Genomic DNA, 25,228 nt, shown 5'->3' on the forward strand with positions numbered 1-25,228 from the left:
AGTACTTTAGTTTAAACGCTATTGTTTAAAAGCCAATTACAGAAATTCAGCTTTCCTTGAATTTATAGCATATAGATCTTTCTAAAATGAAAAGCTATCTAAATGCTTCATCCAAATTTAGTCTTTACAATTCGGACTAATTGCATAACATTCTTTTCAACCTACTGCATAATGTAGCCCTGATTTTGGGGGGGGGAAATGTTGCAATGTGCTTGCATATGTCTCTATCTATATGTTAGTAGTACTGCCTTTGTACAGCAGATAGCGCTCAAGATGTTTCCATTTATTAGAGGGAAGAGAGATTGTGTTATTGCTACTATGCTTAGGAATGCATTTGTCCGATGGTAATCTATCTAGCTCAGCATAGAATAGGATGCTCTGTAGATGTCACTGCCTTGATAGAAATGGGCACTCTCTCATTAATACATTAGCTGATTTAATAATTGTTTAACTTATATGTGGATAAATATAATTTCTTTGAATTGAAATTAACATACACAGTCCCTAAACAAATATGTTTGTAGAAGGCACCATTTATTTTTAACCCAGGATATGGAAGTAACATTTAGATTCAAATTTTGTTAAATAAGTGTAAATCCATATGTCATTTAAATTGACTATTCTCTAGTGGGTTTTTTTTTTTAAGTAAAAATGCAGCACTACGCAGATCTACTAAAATGAACATATAACTGGGGCAAACTTTCAAAATATTAAATATTATAAAAATATCTGAACATATGCAGATTGAATTTTAATGGATGGTCTCAATGAGCATTTGTGTTTGTTCAAGGTATTTTCTGTATCTTCGGAGTGTGATGAAAATGAACTCATTTTAGAGTTTAACTAGTTGAATTTTTATTGTTATGGATCAAGTGTAATTTTTCAGACCCAAATGAATACCTGAGATTTAAGACTATACCCCATGCACAGAATACAATTCCATATATGACACATACAGAAGAGGAATCTAATTGGGAAACTAATGGATACTACTACATTATTGTAATCATCTGGTAAAATTGTGCCAGTTTTCCTGGACAGTTAAAGAATTTTTAAACATTTATTTACTAGTGAGGCTTTGAGAAGTTTAAAATATAGGGGCAGTCAGAATGAAATTGGAACATGGAGTTAGTAATAAGATGAGACATGGCAGGAGAAAATTAGGGGGAAACTAATCTGCAAATGACAGGCACGATTTTGAAAAATGAAACGACTGCTGCTATCCCAATTTCAGCCTGGTGGTAGAGAGGTTGCATATCACATCACATGCAAATTACAGATTAGAAAGATGTGGCACTGCCAAGCTCGGAACAATCACATCAATTAAAAATATAAGCACTACCACTTCACTTCCACAGAAAGCAGTAGGTGGGTGTATTCAGCGCACCCATCTATTCTATGAGCACACTGGAACTTCAGCTGAACAGTTTGCCTCATGAACACACCATGTTTTCAAAACTTTACTTCTCCTTTTTCAGGTTTTAATTGATCATCTGGCACTTAGGGGCGGAGGACAGAGTGAAAAGCATCAAGGTTCTTATCCTTTTCTCAAAAATTGGCCCAGGTGTGTGGTTTTTGTTGTTGGTTTTTGTAGCCACTAAAAGAAAATCATTTAATCCTAGTTTGTTTTGCTTGGACTCACCTCTCCTTCCCTGGATCTTTTCGAACATGTGTATCAACTGACTTGCCATGCATGTATCTCATTACCTAGGTGCTAGATTCTCCTCTCTTCTGTAACATGAGCAATAACACTCTTTTTCCTGAATGTGAAAACAATCTGCTCTGAACTAAGAACTTTCCCTCCCCATCGTAGATGCTGTTCTAGCTCAGAGGGGTGAGTTAATTAATAGTGTTTGTGTGCTCTGATCCCCCTGGAGAAAGTTGTGTCTCCAGAGTTATGGTGATGATGGACTCTAGCTGTGATGAAACAGCTGGTGCAGTCACCTGCATTCATGCTCCCCCCAAAGAAGCAATGGACCTTGCTAAGGTATGTAACATGGAAAAGTGCATTTTATAAAGGATAGTCAGTCTTTCTGGGAACATTCTTGAGTCACATGGGAAGAGAGTGAAATCTCATTGGGTTGAACCCTAAATCTCATTGGATTGAACCTATAACTAGCTCTAAATGCCTAAACCCTGTAACATAAACTGACTTTTGCAAGTCCTGTAGTGGGGTAGCCTTGCTTCTGCCAAGCATCATTTTCCTATAGAACAACACTGAAAACAAAACACACACTTTCCCATATGTGCCCCAGCTCTCCAGCATTGTATCTGAGCTGCAAATAGAGATGTATAAGGGAAAAGGGGCACTATAAATACAGCGGGCCTCCTTAAAAGTCAGGATAAAATGTGTAAATTAACTCAAACCACCCTCCCTTTCCTTTTAGAGGGGAAAGCAATGAGAACAGGGAGACTGTGGGGGGCGGGGGTTAAATAGTTGATCATTTTAATTACTTTTCTTTAACCACCTCCATCCCTGTTTTAAAATGTCTTAAGCATCCAGGCTGGAACCTCCATCTCCTCAACGAAGCAGCAATGGGCCAAAGGGGATGGAAATGATGTTCAAGGTGATCCCCCAGTGTGTCCTGTCCCTGGGTGAAAAATGCAAACTTGCTTTACTCAGTCAGTGCTGATCCTGCAGCAAAGCCGTGCGTGCGGGCCAGGCCCGGCTTCAGGGTTAGCAGTAAAGTACAGTTCTGCTAATGCCAATCCTGCCCCCCCCCCCCCCAGTTAGGGCGGCCCCGCTCCCCGCTGGCGGGGCCGTTGGCGGGCCGGGCAGCTCCGCCGCAGGAGCACCCGCGCGGGCGGGGGGTTGGGCCGGACCCCCTTGGCCCGCGCCCGTGAGTCCATCCCCCAGCCCGCTCCCGCACGCCCGGCTGGGAGCCGCTGCCCGGGGCGGAGGTGCCCGGCGCCCGCCCCCCTCGGCGGTACATCCCGGGGCCGGGGACACGAAGCTCCTGCCTCAGTCCGAGATGCTCCCCCGGGGCCAGGCCGCTTCCCGCCGCGGGTTCCCCTCCTGGCCCAGCCGCGGCGCCCCTGCCCGTCCCTACCTGCCCCGCGGGGCCCGCCCGCCCGGAGCGCCGCTCCCCGGCCCCGGCCCCGGCCCCGGCCCCGCCGCTGCACGTCCCCGCTGCGCGCCCGGCTCCCGCCGCCCCAGGTCCCCTCCCGGCCCCCGGCCGGCTCCTCACCGCCACGCCGCTCCCAAGCTCCTCCCCGCCCTGCCTCGCGCCGCCCGCCCGCCCGCGCGCGGGGCGGGCAGCTCCGGAGCCGGCTGGCGCGCGCAGCGGGGATGCTGCTGCCGCTGCCGCCCGGCCCCCGGGGGGGCGGGGGAGGTGACGGGCCCCTCGGATCTCAGTCCAGTCCTGCCGCGGCACGGAAGGGCTCTGCCGTGGCCAGCTCAGGTGGCCCCGCTGCCTGACGAGCGGAGCGCTGCGCTGAGGATGGGTTGGGGGGTTGCTTCTCCCTGATTGTGTTTTGCTTAAGGTGATCACAGTGGTATGTCCCTGTACTCAGTCCTGCCCCCCAAAGTGGAGATGTGCAAGATCCAAGTAAGGGAAATCATCTCCTAGACTCCAAGCCAGAATGATGTACCTGCAGCCCCTGCCTCTTATTGTGGTACAGAGCTTCCTTCAGCTTGTAAGTCTGCTTTTTTTTTTTAATTCTTTATGCTAGAAGTAACTGCAGAGCCCTTGGAAATCTATAGCCGAGGCGTTTCCGAAAGGCGTTTGCATCTATCTCTGTGTGTCAAAAGCAGCAAGCATTCCTTTGCAGGTTGTTATGTAGGCTAGAAATACCGTAACCCAGAGTCTTTGCAGAGGGTTTATTTAATTATTTAGGATGAGTTTAGTTTTTTGTAACCAGTCTCAGATATCCAAAGTAATGGAGCACATGCCCCTTCATCAAACATTCGTGCTAGGTGTGGATTGTGGTGCCTTTTTGCTAGGAGCGTGGCATTTAACACTCTCTTTTCTGCCTGCTTGTTTCGTGCAACTCTAAGAGCAACTAAATAAGAGTTCTCAACACACAATCTGTATATTCTGTCCATTAAACTGCTGTCATGTTACTTGGGAAAGGTAATCATTGTTGTCTACCTGCCTACCTTTTGGAGATAAAATAGGGAGTAGACTTTAATGCAATAAAGGCAGCCACAACTTGCACCTAAGTAACTGAATGTTACAGTCCCGTAAATTAAGATTCTCTTTTAAGAGTGCCATAGTTTTCTCTGTATTTTTTGGTAATATTTTTCAGTACGTTTAATTGGGATTTCACGTTTCTAAGGCTTGTATTTTAAATAATGCTTTCTAACAATAGAAGCTATAACTGTCTTTAGGATATATCTGTGACTGTGGACATGTTGAATATCCTGAGCTATGTGATGCTTCAGAGTATCACAATTCCACTTCTGAACCTTACTCTAGATCCACGGTTAGCATTGCATAGTACCAATTTAGTTAACTATTTTAAGGAAGTGGATGACAAACACTGGCTTAAAATTATTTGTCCTTATGAACTTTTCTGTTTTCCTGACTTCATATTAAACAGTTATTGTAGAGTTTATGATTCTTTGTTGGACTCCACACAAGGATTTCTGTCCATTTGGATTAGATACAGAAAGATGTGCCTGTGTAGTAGTGTTTAATTATACCTTAAATGCAAAAGAATTTGAGTGACTGAAGTAGTATGTTTAGGCAATAGAGATTTAAAAAGCTGGAGCTACAAAATGAAATTAAAATGAGATGCTTCATTTGAAATAGGTGTGTAAACAGTGTGATCTCTAGCACACCCCTTTTAATGAGAAAATAAAATTCTTGTTCTTGGGATATTAGTGAAAAGTAAACTGAATTTGAGGGGGGAAAATAAAGAACCTTAAAATGAGTTTGCCAGCCTTACCTGAAAGCAAAGGAAACATTACTGTAATTTTATTTCAAAATGCCTTTTTTAAGGAGCATGTTAATTACGTGAGCAGTTATCTCTGATTTATGCTGCAAAAGTTCTGCCTCTCTGCCTAGCTGTCTTGTATCTGAAAGTTTGTCACCATAGTCAATAGGGAATGTGTAATAAACCTTGAAGGGATTAAACACCCTCCTTAAGAACTGGATTCTAATATTACAGCATGAGTTGATTGATTAGTTTTTGAGGAAGCTTATGTCAAATTCTAATCCGTTTTTGGATTGTGCTTGTCTTGTAATGTTTTTTGCTTCAGCACTTTATCATGGCAATGAAGTACGGAGCTGCAGACTTGCGATAAGGCACACATTTCTTTCACACTGCTATCCTTTTGGACAATAAAAGGCTGTTTACATTCTTCACATTCTTACAGCACAGTTTCTAGCTAACCAACACACAGGGGTTAGGGATGTGAATGGAAAGCAGTAAATGGATTACTAAATTGCTGAGGAGGAGAGAACTAAATTGAAACACTTTTTCTTTTTCTTTTTTATTACCAGATATCAAAGGGACTGATTAAAACTTGTCCCAACAGGCATCAGTCGTATTCCACATTTTTTATGGATGATGATGTGAACTTACTTGCTGTGGTCTTTAAAACTGTTTAGTGTGAACGCTGATCACTTTGAAGAATCAAAATATGTTTTCTTTGATGCTACAAAAATCACATGAAGTCAATACCTGTTCTCAGATGATACAAGCTGTATAACTCAGAGGGGGGTGGTATTTTTCTGCCTTTCTACTATTTACATCACAAACAACTAAAGCTTTAGAGGCACTTAATCCTGCAATGCTTATCATTAATTTAATAAAAAATAATTTGAAACAAAGCAAGAATGTCTTAGATTTTAGGGGTAGTTTAGGGGTACGAAGTAATGTGGTATACTGGATTATATCAGGATATTTATTTAGCCTTTGCCTTCTGTTAACTAAAGTTAAGGTATAGTTTTATTGTTATTTTGTTCTAAACAGAGAATACTAAATTGAATTTAGAACACTTGGTACCTATGGTGGTATATAGATTAGATTTTTCAAATGAATAATTGCTTCTTGGAATCTAATTAGTAGAATTTTAGCAAGCTGGTATTGGTGATATTTAAATATCAGTTCTTGTTTTATCTTTTTAAATCATCAAAGATCAACAGAGAGAATCTTAATATACTACAAGGGGTTCCGCATTTCAGCCAATGAAGAGAAAATTAAAATTTTTAGAGTTGTGATAGAGCAAAATGAGACTCAGCAAACTTTGTATAAGCAGCAAGCCTTCACCTCAAAATTTCTTACAGGATTTGGGATGATGATTTTTTAGGTTAATTTCTACTTAAGTATGTAAAATTCATGGTTAATGGGAAAAGGTGCTAAAATGCAAAAAGTGAGTGTGCCATATTTCTTAAGGCATTTAGAACTAAAAATGAAAAATACACTTTATCCAGTTTCAGTTCAAAATCAGTATATGCCTTTCAAATGCAAATAGAAGTCTGTATACACATACACACTTTTTCACACTACTTTATATATTCAAGTATATTAAACAATGAGAATGCATGCTATTATATCAGATTACAGAGGTGTGCTAACTCACTTCTCTAGGAGTATCTTCAATTTATAAATCAGTTTACTCCATACATCCCTAGTCAATATACGTCAGAATGATAATTTGTGCACAGTCAATACTCATTTGGGCAGTTATTGGCTAAATGGCAACAAGACAAAATAAAAAGCTGCTACAGTATTAGAACCAGTAGTTGCAATTGCTTTACATTTAATATTAATATTAGTTAAGATGTTCAATTGTCAATTACACAGTGCTGCATTAGTAATTATATTTTATGAATAATGGAATCACCCCTTTAGAAGTGGAAAAGAACTAAAGTACTAGGGTCATCTACTACAGTCTCATACTGGATTATTTTCTACAGTACATTTGCCAGTGTTTTGTCAAATGTAATATTAAGAGTCTGAAGAGATAGGGCTTCCTCCACTCTTCTTGGGAGATTATTCCCCATTCTAATCAATTTTACTGTTAGCAAGTTTTCCTGATATTTGGCCTGCTTTTTTTCTGAACTTCATTGTATTTCCCCTATTTATATTTTGCTGATGAAAAATGTCTTGTGTTTCACAACAGCATTTTTAAATTATTTACATAGGTCCCTAGTTTAAAATGTGTGGAACTACCTAAACAAATAAACAAAAACAAACAACGCACCTTTGCTTTCCTAATTCCAGGTAATATTAATGGTCATGTATTTTTGCATTTGAATCATGGATGCAAGTCTGATTTTCCTTTATCTCTGTAAGAATGGGCCAGTAGTTCTTTATCTCAGTGTTTCACAGTTATAGACAAATGCTAGTGCAGTGCATTGTAATGGTTCTGTAACAGGGTAGTTTAACTGCTTGCTTGTTCTTCAAATTCTACTTCCTGAGGCTTTTGGGCATAAAATTTGAAATAAATAAATATAAAATAGCAGCATTTTCTAGTGCCTATAGTTCAAGTTATGTCAGCATTCTCATGAAACTCATTTCTTACTTAGCCATGAACATTCTCACTTGGCAGAGTTGTCAAACATGCTGTTCATCTAAGAGCCAGTTGTTTTATAAAAACCTTTTAAAAGCAGATGAGTTATTTTTAAATTGTTTGTTTGGTGACTGTGTGTGCGCACACAATGGAGAAGTTTATTTAAGAACTTTTTCCTCAGTAAGACTGGTTAATGTAGCTTTAGTTTAAGGGAAAAATCAGTAAAAAATTAGCCCATTTGTGTTTAATTTTTGTTAAGTAGCTGAAATAATTACCTTTATTCAAAATTAGATTTTACAAACAATCCAAAATTCTCAGACACAGTCTTTGTTAAAATAGTGTTAAGTCATTGATAAAAAAGTACAACTGTAAGGGGGAAAGAACCTTACTGGAACACTGTAATATTAGAAGAAACACAAACATCTTGAAAGTTAGTATATTCAGAGTTAAGTTTGCAATTAACAGAAGTATGTGTTGAAAAGTATGAGATCCAGTGCTAAGGTCTCCTCAAACCTGAATTGTGCCTCTTTATCCCTGCTAACCCAGGCCCCCTCTATGTAAGGGTAATTGTGCCTGCAATAATCACAGCTGGTTGACATGACAAATCCTGGATATTTTGCATTTCAGATACAAAACCAAGACTCTCCAGGCTCCTTAAATCCTGTGGGTCAATTCCTGTTCTTATTGAATTCAGTAGGAGTTGTGCTGTTGACTTTAGTAGGGCCAAGGTTTCACCTTGTTTATTTTGATGTTTTGCTTGACGCTGCAGAAAACGTAAAACCACGTCTATCATGGCTTAATGCAGTAGAGTATAGGTAGTTTAAGGAGGATGCAAGGAGACTGAAGTTTAAAACAGACCAACCATTGTGGGTAGTAGGATTAACAAAGTTGTGAAATTTCCATTGCGTGGCATGAAAGATCTATATTAAGAAAGTGGAATGGGAATTATATTTCAGTTTGTATTAATGAAATATAATGTTGATACCTTGCATCTTCCACATAAGGATCTAAACATGATTTTCAAACATTGGTTGATCTAGTCCTGTGTGGTAGGTAAATATTAGTCACATTTTACATGTAGCATAACTGAGGTACAGAGAAGTTATGGATATTGTTAACAAAAAATCACACAGCAAGACAGCGTAGAAAACTGACACCTGGGTGTCCTGATGGTGATACCCAAGCCTAATGCACTAGATCACAACACATCTTCCCAAGCAAGTCACTCAACCTCTGCATCTCTGTTTCCCCATCTGTAGAATGGGGATGATAATGTTTGCCTCACAACCCCTGCTGAAATACCCAATAAATAGGTGTAATAATTTTTGCTAATTACTAGTAACCTAATTTAACAGATGGGAAAAATGGAGATAGAGAGAGGATAATAGTGACAAGATCCCATTTTCAGAAGTGACATGGTGTATGTCTACAATGCAGTAAAAGACCTGTGGCTGGCCCAGGTAGGTTAACTCAGGCTTGCGGGGCTTGGGCTAGAGGGCTATAAAATTGCAGCATAGACATTTAGGCTTGGACTTGGGCTGGAGCCTGAATGTCCACACTCAATTTTATAACCTCTCAGCCTGAGACCCACAAGCCTGAGTCAACTGACCTGGGCCAGCTGTGGCTGTGCCGTGAGTCTTTTATCGCAACGTAGACGTACCCGTAAGCACTTAGGAACCTAAGACCTGTTGAAAGTAAATGGGACCTAGGACTTAAGGCCAGATTTTTAAAGGTATTTTGCTACGTAGAGATGTGGACAGGTAGCCAGAGAGATTTTCAAAAGTACCTAATAGATGCCTAACCTACCCAGGTGCTTAAAGCTTTGTAGGCACCTGTCTGTATCTAGGCACCAAAATACTTCTGAAAATCTGTCTCTAAGCAGCTAGGTCCCATTGACTTTCTCCTAAGTCACTTAGGTACTCTTGAAAATTTCACTCTAAATGCTTGGCAGGGGTTTGGCAGCAGGAGATGCTGTGGTCTAGTGGTTTGGACATGGGCCTAAAACTCATGAGATCCAGGCACTATTTCTGGTAACATTTATTCATGCATCATGATCCCCTTAGACATAATAGGAAGTTGGTGCATACAGATTTTACAGTTGTGTCTAAATATCCATATATACTGAACATCAAGCCATAAAGGCTCTAAATAAGTCAGTATCTTGTTGAATAACAAGCTTTTAAAAAGGTTTTTATTGTTATTTTTATTAATATTACATGCTGACAAGATAAACTTTTATGGCTCCAGTTCAACTATCTCAGTCCATCAGATCAATAATACACATTTTTAAACAATTCCTTGTGTGTATGTATTTATAGCATCGATCTTAACATCTCAAGAATCATTAGGATATAGTGGGTCATTAACTAACATTGTACATTTCCTTAAATATATTTTCACAGACCATTTTTTTAAAAAGTCATAAATTTGTATTTACACAATAGATGGGACCATTAAAGTCAATTGCACCAATTCATTCTTGAGTACTTGTGAGAAGCATTGCCCTTTTCTTTTTTGCCAATCTAAGCTTCTTGATTTTAAGTTTTGGTAAAAACAAAGGCACTTTTACTGAACAGATATGGGGCTGGCTTCTTTCAGGTGCAAGAGATGTATTTTCACGTATCTTTTTATTTCTCTCTGTCAAATTGCCATGTGGCCAAATTCTGGTACAAGGATGAGGTGTTTGCCTGGGAATTTTTAGTGGACAAATAAGTGGGAGTCTGAAAACAGAGGAGAAGTTGTGAAAGTTATCATGCCAACATGGCCAACATAAATCAACTCTAGGTTTGACTCCCAAACATCATATTCTCCTTCAACTCTTCTTCTCCTGAGTTCAAAGCCAAAGTGACCTATTTATGTTTTAGAATATTTCCAGAAATTCCTAAATTATGTCCTTTAGTTGTCTTTACATTTAATTTACACTCTCAATCAAGTCTAGTAGCTTAAATTACTATAGAGTATCTTTAGGAAGTTTATAGAATAATGAAACTTAAAGAAATAGGACCTGTTAGGCTATCTAATCTATACCCCTTCCTGCACAGGATTGCTCCCTATGGTATATTTTCTATCACGCTGTCTAGTCTAGTTTTTAATAACTCATGCAACATAGCTTCCACCACTTTCTTTAGAAACGATCCCAGCTCCACAATTTAACAGATCATACCATTTCCAAGTTTTTTCTGATATTTAGTCTATCTTTTCCTAATTTCATCTCATTACTTTGTTCCAGCCTGAATCATGCAAACAATTTATCACCTTCTTTTGACCTTTATTCCAAGCACCATTATTATTTATATTGTAGTAGCACCCAAAATGCACTAGACTCTGTGCAGATGTAACCCTTCTGCCAGAGTCGGCAGCAACAAGGGCCAGGTTCAGTATTTAGGAGTTTTTCTAAACAATGCAAAACAGAACTAGCTCAAGCCTCCACCCAATGATCTGGGAAAACTAACCACCACCTTTAACAGATCCTAGGAACCCAGACCCACCAACAGCAATTCCGGGCCCCAGGGCAGAACAGTCAATGGGCCGCCACACACACACAAGCCGCACCCAGGCAGACACAGTCTGCCTGATATTTGGGCTGTGCTGCGCCTGCGCCGGCTGGTGCCCAGCGAGATGCTGGATGCGCTGCTGGATGCGCTCTTCCAGAATGGCCAGGGCTTCCACATGCCCGCCTGACAGGGTTGTTAACTTTCTAATTATGCAAACCCAAAGACCCTTGCCCCGCCCCCTACCCCACCCCTTCCCTGAGGCCACACCCTGTCCTGCCCCTTCCCAGCAGCCCCATCCCCTGCTCTCTCCATCCCCTCTCCCTCTGTCGCTCTCTCCGACCCTCGCTTACTTTCAGCAGGATGAGGCAGGGGGGTTGGGTGTGGGAGGAAGTGTGGGGTGCAGGCTCTGGGAGGGAGTTTCGGTGCAGGAAGGGGTGCAGAGTCGGGCTCTGGGAGGCACTTTGAGTGTGGGAGGGGGCGCAGGCTCTGGGAGGGAGTTTGGGTGTGGGAGGGGTGCAGGGTCGGGCTCTGGGAGGAAGTTTGGGTGCGGGCTCTATGTTGGGGCAGCAGGTTGGCGTGCAGGAGGGGGTCAGAGGATCAGCGCTTACCTCAGGCGGCTCCTGAAAGCGACCAGCACACCCCTCTGGCAGCGGCTCCTAAGCGGGGGGCCCAGGGGATTTCTGCATGCCACTGCACTCAGGCACCACCCCTGCAGCTCCCATTGGCCACAGTTCCCGGCCAATGGGAGCTGCAGAATCGGCACTGGGGGCGGAAGCAGAGTGAGGGCGGGCAGGAAGCCTGCCTTAGCTCTGCTGGACTGCCAGCGGCAACCAGGAGCCCCAGGGCCGTTTTAAATCGCCCGGGGCCCTGGGCAATTGCCCCCTTTTCCCCCCCGTCGGCAGGCCTGTGGGTAACTCTAAGAGGCAATACTTCCCCCCTCGCAAGCACTGAGTCTGTGTATAACAAAAGAAAACTTTTAACAGGGAAAGGAAACCAAGCATTCATTTGTGAAAACACCACAACCATGATTCAAAGCAAACACCCAACCCACAGTACATATAGACAATGTCCTTTACCTCAATTTCCCACCCTGCAGTGTGAAAGTCCAACAAATGAATGTCCCTTTAACATGTCACTCCCCTTTCCGTTCACTACATCCCATTGACAGTTGGTTGTCCTTAGTCAGCAAAAACCCAGAGCTCAGAGGTGGGTTCACCTTCCACTCTGGAAGTGTGTGTGTGGGGGCATGTGCTGAGGTTCCACCATGTAGCCCAGCTCTTACTGATTTCAGCTCTTAGTGATTTCACTGTGTAGCAGGGAACCTCACTGCTAGTGTAGCCTCCGCAGTGTCTTTTTCTGCAACACTGTCCACACACCAGGTCAAAGACTTAGCCCCTAGACCTGCTATCAGTGATTCAGCTCTGGTAATCACTGAACAGAACCATTGGACTCTCAGCTGAATCAATCAGCTCTGTCTTTAAACACTGGGGAGGGGAAGAGAGGGTCAGATGGTGTCTAGGACTGTTTAAACAGAGTCCATAAGAGTGGGTAGGTAGGAACAACTGTCTCTACCTCCTGTCTCTTTAACTGGGAGTTGGCATCTCTTCCTCTGCTTTGCAAGTGAGATTACATTTAAAGAGACCCTCAGTCAGGCCATATCAAGTACAGTTTTGCTGTCCTTTACTCATACAATAAGGATAATATTTCATTACCCCAACATTAAATTCAAAAATGAATTGTAACCCCAAACCAGCCAGAATTGATCACTTTGGCAAAGCAGCTCCATCCGCTGAGCAGAGTAGGTGTGTCTATGCAAATACAGTCTGCTCCTGAAGTCTTTTCCCCCCAGTTCATCACTAGATACCAGGGCAGAGCTCACTTAGACCCTGCTTACTCAGACATAGTCATGTCCTGAAAAGCTTGCCATCAAAGGCTCTGATCCTGCAAGGTGCTCTGTGTGGAGGGATATTCTGTGCCTATATAGTCAATTGCAGTAAACACAGAGCTTCTTGCAGGATTGGGACCTAAGAGATTAAAAAATCCAAAACAAATGAAGGGTGAAAGAGAGAGAGAACATTATGAAAGCGTTAGTCACAGATTCATGGTTAACAATGAATTGAGCTTTGCACTTAAAGCAAGAGTTCTAGTACTTGTATGTACAAAGATATCTATGGTATATCCTTCCAAGAATTACAGCCCTTTTGAGTATAGAATACACTTTGAGAATTTACAAGTAATTAGTTAGATTTAGAATTAATTTTAAAAGGATCTTTCTGCTTCACCTCTACAAGCCCAGAGGGGTGGCTCTGAGTATTCTGCCCAGCCCAGCTGCTCCAGTCTACATTCTCTCTTGCAATATGGACCCTGGATTCATGAAATACTATCTGTAGGAGGATGGAGTGACACTGCCCGGGAGGAGGCTGACTTACCCACTATATCTGGATCTGTGATGTTAGGGGAAGTTACCCAGGCCAATTAATATTGTGCCACCCACTCTAGACATATGTCTATTAACTTAATATGCTACTGTTTAGCGCTACCTGTTATTTATAATCCAGTTTCTAGTTCATGTGATACTTTTCATATACTGTTTGTATTTACTTTTCTAGTAGAATTTGATGAGCTGCTGAATCATTGGCTTTCCTAAAGCCAAGCTGTATTACAGCTACACTGCATTCAAAATAACCCATGGTTTTGATGTCATATTTTGAAGACAAAAACATGTCACGGTTGAGAGTACATAGCAGTAATTTAGAGTAAAATATACTATAGGGAGTTTGTAATTATTCCAAAATCAAGGACTAGAAACCCAGAACGTTCAGAGTTGCGGTTACACTTAAACAAAATTGAAACATATTAAGCTGTAGAAATGCACAGCGAAGGCACTCAAACAACCTTAAGTCTGCCTTGTAGTGATACCATGAAGAGAAAAATATGGAAAAAACAAACTGAGCATCTTTAAATATCCATTTAATCTTATCTGGGACCACAGATACTAAAATGCCTTACTTATATGGTTATGCATAGCATCACGACAGGGCAGAGTTAAGGTTGTTTGAGTGCTTTAACTGTGCATTTCCAAACCTCAACATGTTTTAGATTTTTTTTTTTAAGTGTAACCTTAACTCTTAATATCCTGGCTTTCCAATGCTTGGTTTTGGGATAATTACAACAGTCCTGTAATGTATCTTACTCTAAATTACTGATATGTCCTCTCAATCCCCATCTTAATTTTTTCCCCTTGGAATGTCCTTGTTTTTTAAGAAAACTCTTAAAAATTTCATATACAAACACTAAATAAGAAACCCAAAGACAATGGTGCTACATGATATTTTTGAGTTGAAGATGTGATGTAGCAACCTTAAAACATTTTTTTAAGGGCAGATATTCCAGAACATCATTTCAGCTGCTTTGTGCTGCTCTGAACTGATGAATCTTGCTGCTAGTTTGCAATTTACATACTGGGTTAGAGGGCTGTGCTGTGGAGACTGGTGCGATGTGAAAGGATGGGTAGGAGAAGCCCAGTTCATGAATTTCAATGTTTCTGCACTTTAAAATCAGCCCTTATACGCCTCCCTCAGTTTCCCCACCAATGCTGCTACAGTGCACAGTAGAACCGAGGCAGCAGAACCATGGGGAGCATTTCAGCCACTTAGTATGTGGTCAAACCCCATTCAGGTTGTGGAGAGAGGCTATCCAATGAAACCTTTTAGTCTGTGGATCCCTGCTATACTTGGATGTTGCTTTCGTTTATTTGCCCAGTTTGTTAATCAGCTATAAGAATGCAGAAAATTTTCTGGCTTTGTTTTCTACACAAAGGATGTTTTTACAAAAACCTCTTAGTGTGGCTGTCCTGTATTGAGGCAAAAGTCCCATTGGATTAAATGTGGATTTTTTTGTTTTGCGGTTTTGTTTAGCACTCAGCCAAGCATTCCAAAAACTGCGGATGCCATAGAGATTGCACTATTTGTATATATAGTATTTTTTTCTTCTGATACCCTCTCCCTGTCAAGGTCTCCTTGCTGTAGCAATGAGCTCTGGTGTGTAAAATTCACATCAAGACTGAACAGTACAGCAAGCTGCACTTCCACTGCAGTGCACACATTAGCATTTTGGGGGCAGAGAAAGCTGGGTTTTTTTCCTCTCAAAGCCCAGCTTTAGTTACAGCAAAAATTGTAAAACTACTGCTGACAGATTTTCCCAAGTTCCAAAAACAGTGAAATCCATTTTCATGTAATTCTTTCCCAATTTTCTTGTTTTTTGACACAGTTCAACTTTGAAAACTGAATGCACAATTGAAAGTGCACAAATCAAAATCAGTTTAAAATATTACTTATACATTTTGATTGTGTGTAATTATTATAGCTTTCAAAAATAAAATCTGTTTCCTACATTAGGACATTCCCCCATGCACCAGTGTACATCAATCTCCGAGCACATTTTATTTAATATTAAATGTTAAATATATTAAAATAAAATGTTTTAGAAGTAAACACCAGTAAATATATGAGGGAAAGAAAAAAATTGGCATGTTTCATACTCAAATCCATTTTATGATACTAATTTCTTAAACCTTTTATGCAGATTTTCATGATATCCATGATCAGCAATTGAGAGCCTGAAATTGCCAGGACTAGGAAATTTAAACCTGGTATCTTATTTAGGATGTTTTGGAAGGGGAGTGGCTCAGTTACTATATACTTGCTTATTTCACTCAAGACTCATTTTATTGTTTTTAATCATCACAATGTTCTACATTGTTAACCATCAGGAAAAGAGAGAGAGAGATTCTAATGTAACCCACATAATAATCATGAAGATCAAGAATACTAGCCTACTGTTAAATTCAGCCTTTGATAACATTTTAATGAAATTCTAAATGAATGTAATAGTTTAATTTCTTGGTGGAGTAAAAAGATTAATGTGGTGAAAGCTACATATATAATAGTCACTATCTTAGTTTAGGTTTGACGGATTGGGTTGTCTTGTCCAGTTCAGACTTGCTACTAGATTTTTAATTGGTGTTAATAAAGCTGATAACTGAGGAGACAACTTTAGATGGTATGTGAATTTTAAATATATAGCCCCAAGGTGCAAACCAGTATCCACTTTAATTAAACTCCACTTTAATAATGGTTTAGATTTGGACCTGGACTTAACCAAAAAGTGGAATAGTCAGATCTGGGGTTTTGGTCCAGACACATCTTCAACATAATATTAATTGGAAGAGGAATATAAGAACCTCTAATGGCATAGCAAAATACACACACGTAAATGGGCAAAATACCAAACAATTTACTGTTGAACTATTCAATGAGTAGTTCTTTCAGTTGCGGAATAACATCCTTATACCACTGGCGCATGTTCTGCTCATAAGTTATTGAAATGCTAAGCCTATCTTTTTATGTTCTCTCCTATATGCCCTGGGACATGAAAGCATTAATATTTTCATCAGGGAAAAATGTCTCCCATTCCCCATTGTGACACAGAGGATGTGGCCTGGCCAAAAAGATCTGGCCTGGCTGCTGCTACTGATTTGGTGCCCTGGGCAACTGGGTGTAAAGTAGAGGCCACACTGTTTTGTGCTGGGGCCACCTTTACCCCTAAACCTTGAGCTGTGCTGATGCTGACACAGTTCAGGATCTGGGCCAGGAGGTTTGTCATGTGCAGGACTTGTCTCTGAAGTGTATGGCGTATTCACTTAGGAGTGGATGGAGAGAGAGTAGAGGTAGTGGTGGTGACTTTTAATTACATTTTTATACTGTCAAAAGCTCTGGCGTAGATTTAGTTACACTGTCAAAATAATTCTTTTGTTGTTATGGCTTATTTTGTCCAGGGAACTGGTATAAGCTGTAATGGGGAAAAGCAGTCTTTGTGAAGCAGGAGTCAGGGAAGGAAGCGCTGGTAGATACTTTCCTGAATGCAGACCTGCAAATCTGCTTGTGTTCAGGGCAGCAGAAGGGAGGGGGTCTGAAACCCAGGGCTTTTCACAGGGAGCACTGTCTGGGAATCAGGGCTCAGCATGTTCCTGCATTTCTTTCCCTACATACAGTCCCATGGCAGTGCAGCCCCCAGAGAACACAGGGAGAGTTACTCTTATGGTGACCAGAGGGCAAGTGTGAAAAATCGGGACGGGGGTGGGGGTAGTAGGTGCCTATATAAGAAAGCCCCCAAAATTGGGACTGTCCCTATAAAATCGGGACAACTCCCCCCCGCCCCAGCCCCTTACCATCTGTGTGGCCCCTGTCCACAGGCAGGTTTGCAGGGCTGCAGCGCAGCCCCAGCAGGAACTACTAGAGTGGTCTGAGCACTAGCTGCAGGCAGGTTTGCACAGCTGCAGCTAGGATAGGCAGGTCCCAGCACTTCCTGCCCCGGCTGCAGCTTCACATACCTGCCTGCAGGGTGTGCTTGGCATATCCCAGTGCTTCTCTCTGAGGCTGCAGCCTGCAGGTGGCAACCTTCTTCCAAAAATTTTTGCTAATATGAGGCATGCTATTGCCAATATCCGAATCTCATTAACATTAAAGTCTTATGGGACTGGTTCCCAGCAAAATGTTGCTATTAAACAGAAGTTCTTAATATTTGGGTTTCTATTAAGTGGGCTCTACTATAGGCTGTGTCTACCCTGGGTGGGGGTTGCTGGTATAACTATACTAACATACCTTTTTAATGTAAACTGGGCCCTAGTTAGATTCAGAAGAATAGAGAAATGATGTGATGAATGCTCCCCTTTAATCTATCAGTGCTTTTGTAGTGAAACAAACCAACATTATACCTAATGATGATGGTGGATCTCTCCCACTTCCATCTCTGAGCCTTCTTCCACATTGACCTATGGCTGGAATCAAGGGCGGCTCTAGTACATTTCGCCGCCCCAAGCACGGCGGCACACCGCGGGGGGCGCTCTGGCGGTCGCCGGTCCCGCGGCTCCAGTGGACCTCCTGCAGACGTGCCTGCGGAGGGTTCGCTGGTCTCGCAGCTCCAGTGGAGCATCCGCAGGCATGCCTGCGGGAGGTCCACCGGAGCCACGGGACCAGCGGACCCTCCGCAGGCACGCCTGCGGGACGTCCACTGGAGCCGCGAACCAGCAGACCCTCCGCAGGCATGCCTGCGGGAGGTCCACTGGAGCCGCCTGCCGGCGACAGGCAGAGCGCCCCCCATGGCATGCCGCCCCAAGCGCGCGCGTGGCACGCTGGGGTCTGGAGCCGGCCCTGGCTGAAATGCCCTTGCTATCTCAGTCTGGCACACCTGCACCATTCTTATCTTTCATAGCCTTTCTTCATGCTTCTCCTATGCAGCCTATTAGTCTTAATTCACCAATAGGCACTGCTGCTGTTCTGCACAACAAAACAAGACAAGACACTGTGCCACTGTTGTCTATTGTTTGTCTTCTTCAATTGTGAGTTCTTCGTGGCAAAGCTGTCTTCTACACCCTGCTCTGCATAGGGGCTGAGGCCACGGTCAGTGCTTAGGAAGTGATTAAATACAATAATACATAAAAATGGCCTATCTAAAAGACCAATAATACCAAGGATTATACTCAAACACCCAAACTGTTTATTTCACATCTTGAGCAATTTCTTAATTAGAAATGTCCCATCAGCTCCTGGGAGCTGCATTTCATTGCAAATAATGACACCTCCGACAGCTGTCAATGTGTATAAATGTAAAATCAATTAAAAGTCTTTTTTGAGAAGTGCACTAAAAAGAAGCCATTTGTTTTGTTTATATTAGCCAGATATTACGTCAGATATCCCATTCCTGAAGGAAATAAAGTTAGACAAGTCTGTAAAATAATCCTACTAGCTGGTGCTTCAACCAGCTTCCTTACAAATCATCACTGCTAAAAAGATAAACTTCCCATACAGAGCTAGGATAAAGCTGTTCTTCTGGTGTCCGTGGTAGTAACCAGAAATTAGAAAAATAAATGTGTATGAGAGATTCATTAGTTTGGTTAGTAACATCAAATTTTATACCCATCTGGCATATGCAGTATATGGAAGTGAAAATCCTTTCATAGAAATAAAAGCATAAATGTAAAACCCTTGGAGAAGAAAGTACAGTAGAACCTTGGTAATGTGCACTTTGTTAAACTACACACTTTATAAATGGCATTAAAAATTGACAGTCTCATCCCTCTTCCCAGCAAAGATTTAATAGCAGATTCCATAGTGAGATCTATGACTAAATTAGTTTTATAAAATATTCTTCAGTATATTACTGTTCATTTACTAATGTACCACAAACTGTTACAATTAAGTACTAACCTACAATTGACATAAGTGATTAAAGTACATTTTATAATGTATCATCTTTTCTCCCCCCGTTTCTTTGCTCACTTTCTCGCTATGGCTCCAGTTCTGCAGCACCTAGTAGTGCAGACACTTGCGCCCATTCAGGGTGGCACTACAGCCCTTGGAATCCACATAGGGCTGGGGGAATCTACACTACCTGATTCCAGTGCAGGATCATGGTCTAATTCAGTAATTGACAACGGGTCTCTCTCTCCATCTCCACTGAGACAATGAAATTCTGTTCTTCATGGCAAAGTATTCTTCCTTTTCCATGGCTCTGTCTATAGCTTTGAGCTCTGAATATAGGCACCAAAATCTTTTTCTCCTCCTGGAGACATAAACAAATGGAGTTCCTTGCTTGGTCTTAACTGTTGCTGCCAACATATGTCCTCTATCTTTAATCAGAAAGATCACCCAAATAGCAGATATAAATACTTTGCTCCCCAAAGGAAATGATCCAGATTCAAATGATTATATAAAATTTCCACCAGAATTAGTGTCTTAAAATTAACATAACTTTATTAGGGTCTTCTGAATTCCAGCTAGGCAAAGGAAGATCCCATATCCAAGATACTGCAGTTTTGACAGTGATTGAAGTCTATAAAAACAACAAGGAGTCTGGTGGCACCTTAAAGACTAACAGATTTATTTGGGCATAAGCTTTCGTAGGTAAACAACCAGTTCTTCAGATGCACCTGAAGAAGTGGGGTTTTTTTACCCACGATATCTTATGCCCAAATAAATGTGTTAGTTTTTAAGGTGCCACCAGAATCCTTGTTGTTTTTGTGGATACAGACTAACTCGGCTACCCCCTGATAATTGAAGTCTATCTGTCCAAGCGCTATACTGTCCTCCATATGAAATTTTTTAGATATATTAACAACTAACCAATGTCTAAATGGACAGATTACAATGTGAGGAAGAAGCATCACATTGCATGACACACTGTGTATCCACAAAACAGCTCCCTTGGCATTTAGCAAGTGAAAATTACCCCAAAATTGAAGATTTTTGCTACAAGTCCTGAAAACAGCTTTCATTTCAAGGAAAGACACATTATAAAATCAAATAAAATAAAAGGGTTATTTGCCTAAAAGGTTGTTGCCACTTTCACCCTCTGAATGTTTTATACCAGCCAAAGTTTTATACCAGGTCCAGAAGAGAACATCTCAGATGCTAAAGTGTTCAGTGATTGAATGGACTTGCTGTCCTGCCCAGTGGTAACTGCATCTCTAACTTATCACCTAGGCCTTAAAATTGTTGAACCCAGGTTTCTAAACATAAACAATCTTTGGAGACCCCATCTAAGATTTAAAAAAATTGGTGAGATCTTTACATTAAAACTGCACTTTCACTTTAACCAAAAGGAAATTATCATATTTGCCTGCGCTAAGGGTGTCATAGGCCTTGTTGACCTGAGGTTATTTTATGGGTCTTGAAGGGTGAACACAAAGATCCAGATCCTGAGACCAATATGGTAAAGTGCTCAGTACTCTTCATGTCAGTAGGACTTTATTATTTTATCCCCTGGAATTGCATTTTACTAAGTTAAACTTTAATTAATGTAAAATCTCCCTGGATATGCAGAGTCCTTGATTAAGATTCTTCAAAATCTGATACTAAGAACTTTCAGCTAAATACTTTGAAAGCAATTTCTTTAACAGCTTCAGAAATATTTTCCAAAGAAAATTACACTGTTTGAATATCTTTCTTGGGATGATTCATTTGATTATTAATTTTGTATTTATACCATGCTTTTCATCCAACAGTCTTAAAGCATTTTATCAATAATAATTATTTAAGGGATTATTACATCAGTGTTATAGAATGACTGAACCCTTTAAGGGGAGATAGGACCAGCTACACCTGTACCATAATTCATTAGCTGCTTCCCAGACTGTGAGGGGGGGACTAAGGTCCTGCAGTAAGGCCCAGATCCTCAGAGGTATGTGAGTGACAGACGTTAAGGTGGCAATTTTGCAACAGAAAAGCTTCAAAAACAGACTCCAAGGAGAAGCTGCTGAACTTGAACTAATATGCAAATTAGATACCATTAACTTAGGTTTGAACAGAGACTGGGAATGGCTTGGTCATTACACTAATTGAATCTATTTCCCCATGTTAAAGTATCCTCACACCTTCGAGTCAAGGTGTGAGGATACTTTACACCTGCCTGAAATGGGCCATCTTGATTATCACTTCAAAAGTTTTTCTCCCCCGCTGATAATAGCTTCTCTTAATTAATTAGCCTCTTACAGTTGGTATGGGTACTTCCACCTTTTCATGTTCTTTGTATGTATAAATATCTTCTTACTGTATGTTCCATTCTATGCAGCCGATGAAGTGGGTTGTAGCCCACAAAAGCTTATGCTCAAATAAATTTGTTAGTCTCTAAGGTGCCACAAGTACTCCTGTTCTTTTAACTTCCATTACAATCATGAGAGCTAGATGCCTAAATACCTTTGTGAATCTGGGCTTAAGTCAGTGATAGAATCAGGAATGGAATCTACGACCCTGAGCACTGAAAACAAGTTGTACTTTCTTATACGAAGACCAGATTCCTCCCACTATGTTTATTACTGTACCAGTGAGCTAGATGTTTGGCTCAGTAGCAGATGGTATATAACCCCGGTCTTTGCAAAGCTAATTGTAAAGCCGAAGTTAACCTAGCCTGCTGCATAACGAAAAGTCATTATCTGCAAGTCTTGTTCTAAATGAGCTAAAAGTGCACAGTGATCCACAAAAGGTAGATCTCTGATAAGGTCTGGCACCTTTGCTGAAGCACATTAAAAGAGAAACATTTTGTTTCTTTAAAGAAATCTAATCTCTACTTTGCAGTAGGTGATAAGTTTGGTCATTTAACATTGATGCAAAGAACAGCCCAAAGAGTGCTGGTGTGTTGACACACCCTGCTTGGTAGCATCAGAAGGATTGGTTGTGCTGCTAGTGGGGCACAGAGGGCATTCCCTGAGTAGGTGGTATCTTTGGAAATAAGGCATGCTGAGTGGCTTTGCAATACTGGCCTTGTAAGAATTGTTCCACTCTTGCTTGTCTCTCCAAGTCACCAGCCACACACCTTTCCAGGGACATACCATGAATGTGTAAGATCTTCCCCGAAATTTCACAAAGTACCACATAAATGGGTTTCTGGTCCAAAAATGAACTAAAATGTTAAACAAAAAAAACCTAATTTTTACTTCAGATATTGATTATTGTATTCTTAGCTACATTATCTGTAGACATAGTGATGTAAACTTATTGAATGCTTAGACCAGCCCTAGGAAAAATGTTTTGTAATTCTCAGTAACCCATTCAAGTTCACACTGACTAACTGGTGGTTTGTGTACAGTGAACTCAAAAGTTAAACAAAATAGCCAGCCTACCCTTGGAGTCAGACAGCTGATTGTTTTTGCAAGAATAAAAATGTCATTTTGACTCATGTATTAGTTTGCACTTGGTGTATCAAGGGGTTTTAGATTAAGTTTAGAAATTCTAGATGTTCAAACAATAGAGAGATTAGTCTCAGCAGCTGAAAATTGATCAGGTATTATAATATTTTGCAGATTTGGAAGAAAACTGTTGAGTAGCTATGTTTTCCTACTTAGCTTGAACCACAGTTTACTAACATATGTAGTGATAAGCTGGTCAGAGACAGGACAGCTTTACCAAAAGATTTGGCATTTGAACACCTGTGAGGAAATGTGCATTTTAAAAACAGAATGTTCTAGCAAAATGTACTGGCCCTCAAATGTCCAAACAAACTACTGATGCTTTTTCTTGGTTACTGTCCCAGAAGATGCCCCTCAATCATAATCCAAAGTAAATATATAAAGTAATGGTGTTTAGACAGAATCCCAAAGTGAACATTATAAAGCAAGTCAGACTTTAGTCATCCTGGCTGTAGCAACAGCAGGAAGAAATCCCTACTTCTTTTTTAGACTTCAGTATTTCCTCTCTCTCTGTCTCCTCCAACTTAGTCTCTGATAGTCTGAATCCCTGAAGGGTGAAGGATATTAGTGTTTACTGCCAATTTCTCTAAGAAACACTTGCCTACCCATCCATGCTGTTTAACAGAGTGCAGAGCTGATTGTCTGAGGAAGGTTTTTAACTCCATCCCTCCCAGACCTTGTATAGGGCCTTTCCCTTATACTGAAGCCCCAGTAGTATGAGTGGATCTTGATTAAATACCCATTCCGTTTCTGGTATAGTTGAAGAACTATATTGCAAAGAAACAAATGCCAGAATCCACAAAGGTTTCTTACTCCAAGTTTTAAAATGCTCCTTATTCCACTCCACTGTGTCTCAGTATCTATTCACATACTGGTATAAGGATTATGCAAGATAAATGTTTTATGACACTATAAGAAATACTATGAATACTGGAATTATCTAAGTACAAATACTTAGTTATCTACGGCAAGTGGACTGATGGCAATTGGAAAGTTTTATAAGCCATGACTTTACAGGATGCAGCAAATATTTCTCAGCTGAAAAAAAATTTTTTTTAATAGTAATCTTTACATTAGGGATCAAACAACTCATTTTGCCTCATCTCAAACACACACAAATATCCTGAAAGTCTGAGAATAGCCTGATAGCGTTGAGTTATTATTCTTGTTAAGATAAATTTTTTTTAAATGCAGGGAAAACAATGGAATTATGGAGTAAAAGATGAACAGAGAGTGACAGTCAAAAATACATACAGAAACTGGGAAAAGGAGCAGAATGGTGCGGTGAAATTCTGAGTATACTCAGTATGTACCAAACAATATATAGAGTTTGTCCCCTTGTGTTACCTTATCCTTGCATATTAAAGGATGATTCAGTCCCTAATAAGCATCACAAAATTTCTTCATGTAAAAACCATGCTTGTTTTAATCTAAATCACCAAACACACGTGGGCTTATGCAAAAAACAAACAAACAAACAAAAAACACACAACACCCTGAAAACTACAATTAATTTTGCAGCCCCCAAAACAGTGAGATTTGCAAAACTGAAATTCTTCATAGTTCACCCATCCCTTTTATAAAATTCTCCATAAACTCTTTATCTTTTATTGTACAATCTTCACTGTGGTAGACAAAAGCTAAAAGCAAGGACAAAAAGGGTAAAAACACCCCCTACTAGATTACTATTTATTTCTGTGTTATATTTTCCTCTTAAGGAGTCCACATCACAGACACCCCAACTTTAAATCTCCTCCTCCTGTACCCGGTAGGACCTGAGTCTGAACTGCTGAACAGTTGTCCTGCTTCCTAAAAGGAACTAGGTGGAGATCCCTTCCCAGCTTCTAAATGCCATTGCTTATTCAGCCAGAGGAGTCACAGCTGACTCAGAGAGAGCACTACCACCCCTCTAGGGCTGAGTGCAAATACTTGGTAGCTCCCCCAGCCTGGCAACTGTGACTGGGAAATGAACATAGGTCAACCCCCATGCACCAGTGCAAAGTACTAACCTCTAGCTAACATTTGGTCTCTTTCTTTAAACATATTTGTTTTCACGTATTGCATGTTGTACCTTTATAGTGGGTGTAGTCAGACATTATTTTACCTCTACTCTTTTCTGTTACAATTTTTATCTCAGATTTTAAAAAAAGATCCTGGCAAAGCCCCTGAATCAAATTCCATTTTTCATGGCAATATTTATTTGGTTGAGTGGGTGGCAGGGAGCAGAGTAGGAGCAACATTTCAGCTCGTCTGCAACTTTCCCCCAGTGGTCTCATTCCTACACGTTTGAAAGACAGAAAGCTACTTTTCATTGAGATAAGAATTAACATTTTAGATGATAAAAGATATTATACATGAGTGGGTAGCTTCTTGAAATCAATTAAATAAATTAGGCTCCCTGCTTAGGAGCATCTGGCACCCTTATAACCTTGTTCATATAATTATAACTCTGTTTATTAAAAAGAATTATGTAACAGTATGGTTGGTTTATGCTGATGTGATTGACTTAGTAACTTAATTGGACTATGC

At 40.7% G+C, this 25,228-nt stretch overlaps 1 protein-coding gene across 7 annotated transcripts in view; it reads left to right on the top strand.

Annotated features, from left to right (window-relative positions):
• The first annotated feature begins 1,487 nt into the window (after positions 1-1,487).
• NXPH2 (neurexophilin 2) overlaps positions 1,488-25,228 on the top strand; it is a 54,265-nt gene continuing 30,524 nt past the window's right edge. Inside the window, exons 1-4 of one of the 7 annotated variants that reach the window (XM_039495099.1) lie at positions 1,519-1,533; positions 1,814-1,987; positions 2,497-2,567; positions 3,514-3,636. In XM_039495099.1, the coding sequence (XP_039351033.1) occupies positions 3,583-3,636 (54 nt within the window). In that variant the 5' untranslated portion in view covers positions 1,519-1,533; positions 1,814-1,987; positions 2,497-2,567; positions 3,514-3,582. Of the gene's footprint in view, positions 2,568-2,812; positions 2,841-2,879; positions 2,928-3,483; positions 3,637-25,228 lie in introns of those variants that run through there. The other 6 variants (XM_039495101.1, XM_039495098.1, XM_039495100.1 and 3 more) reach the window with 6 other exon arrangements.

The sequence above is a fragment of the Mauremys reevesii genome, linkage group 11, assembly GCF_016161935.1.
Source record: "Mauremys reevesii isolate NIE-2019 linkage group 11, ASM1616193v1, whole genome shotgun sequence".
Lineage (NCBI taxonomy): Eukaryota > Metazoa > Chordata > Testudines > Geoemydidae > Mauremys > Mauremys reevesii.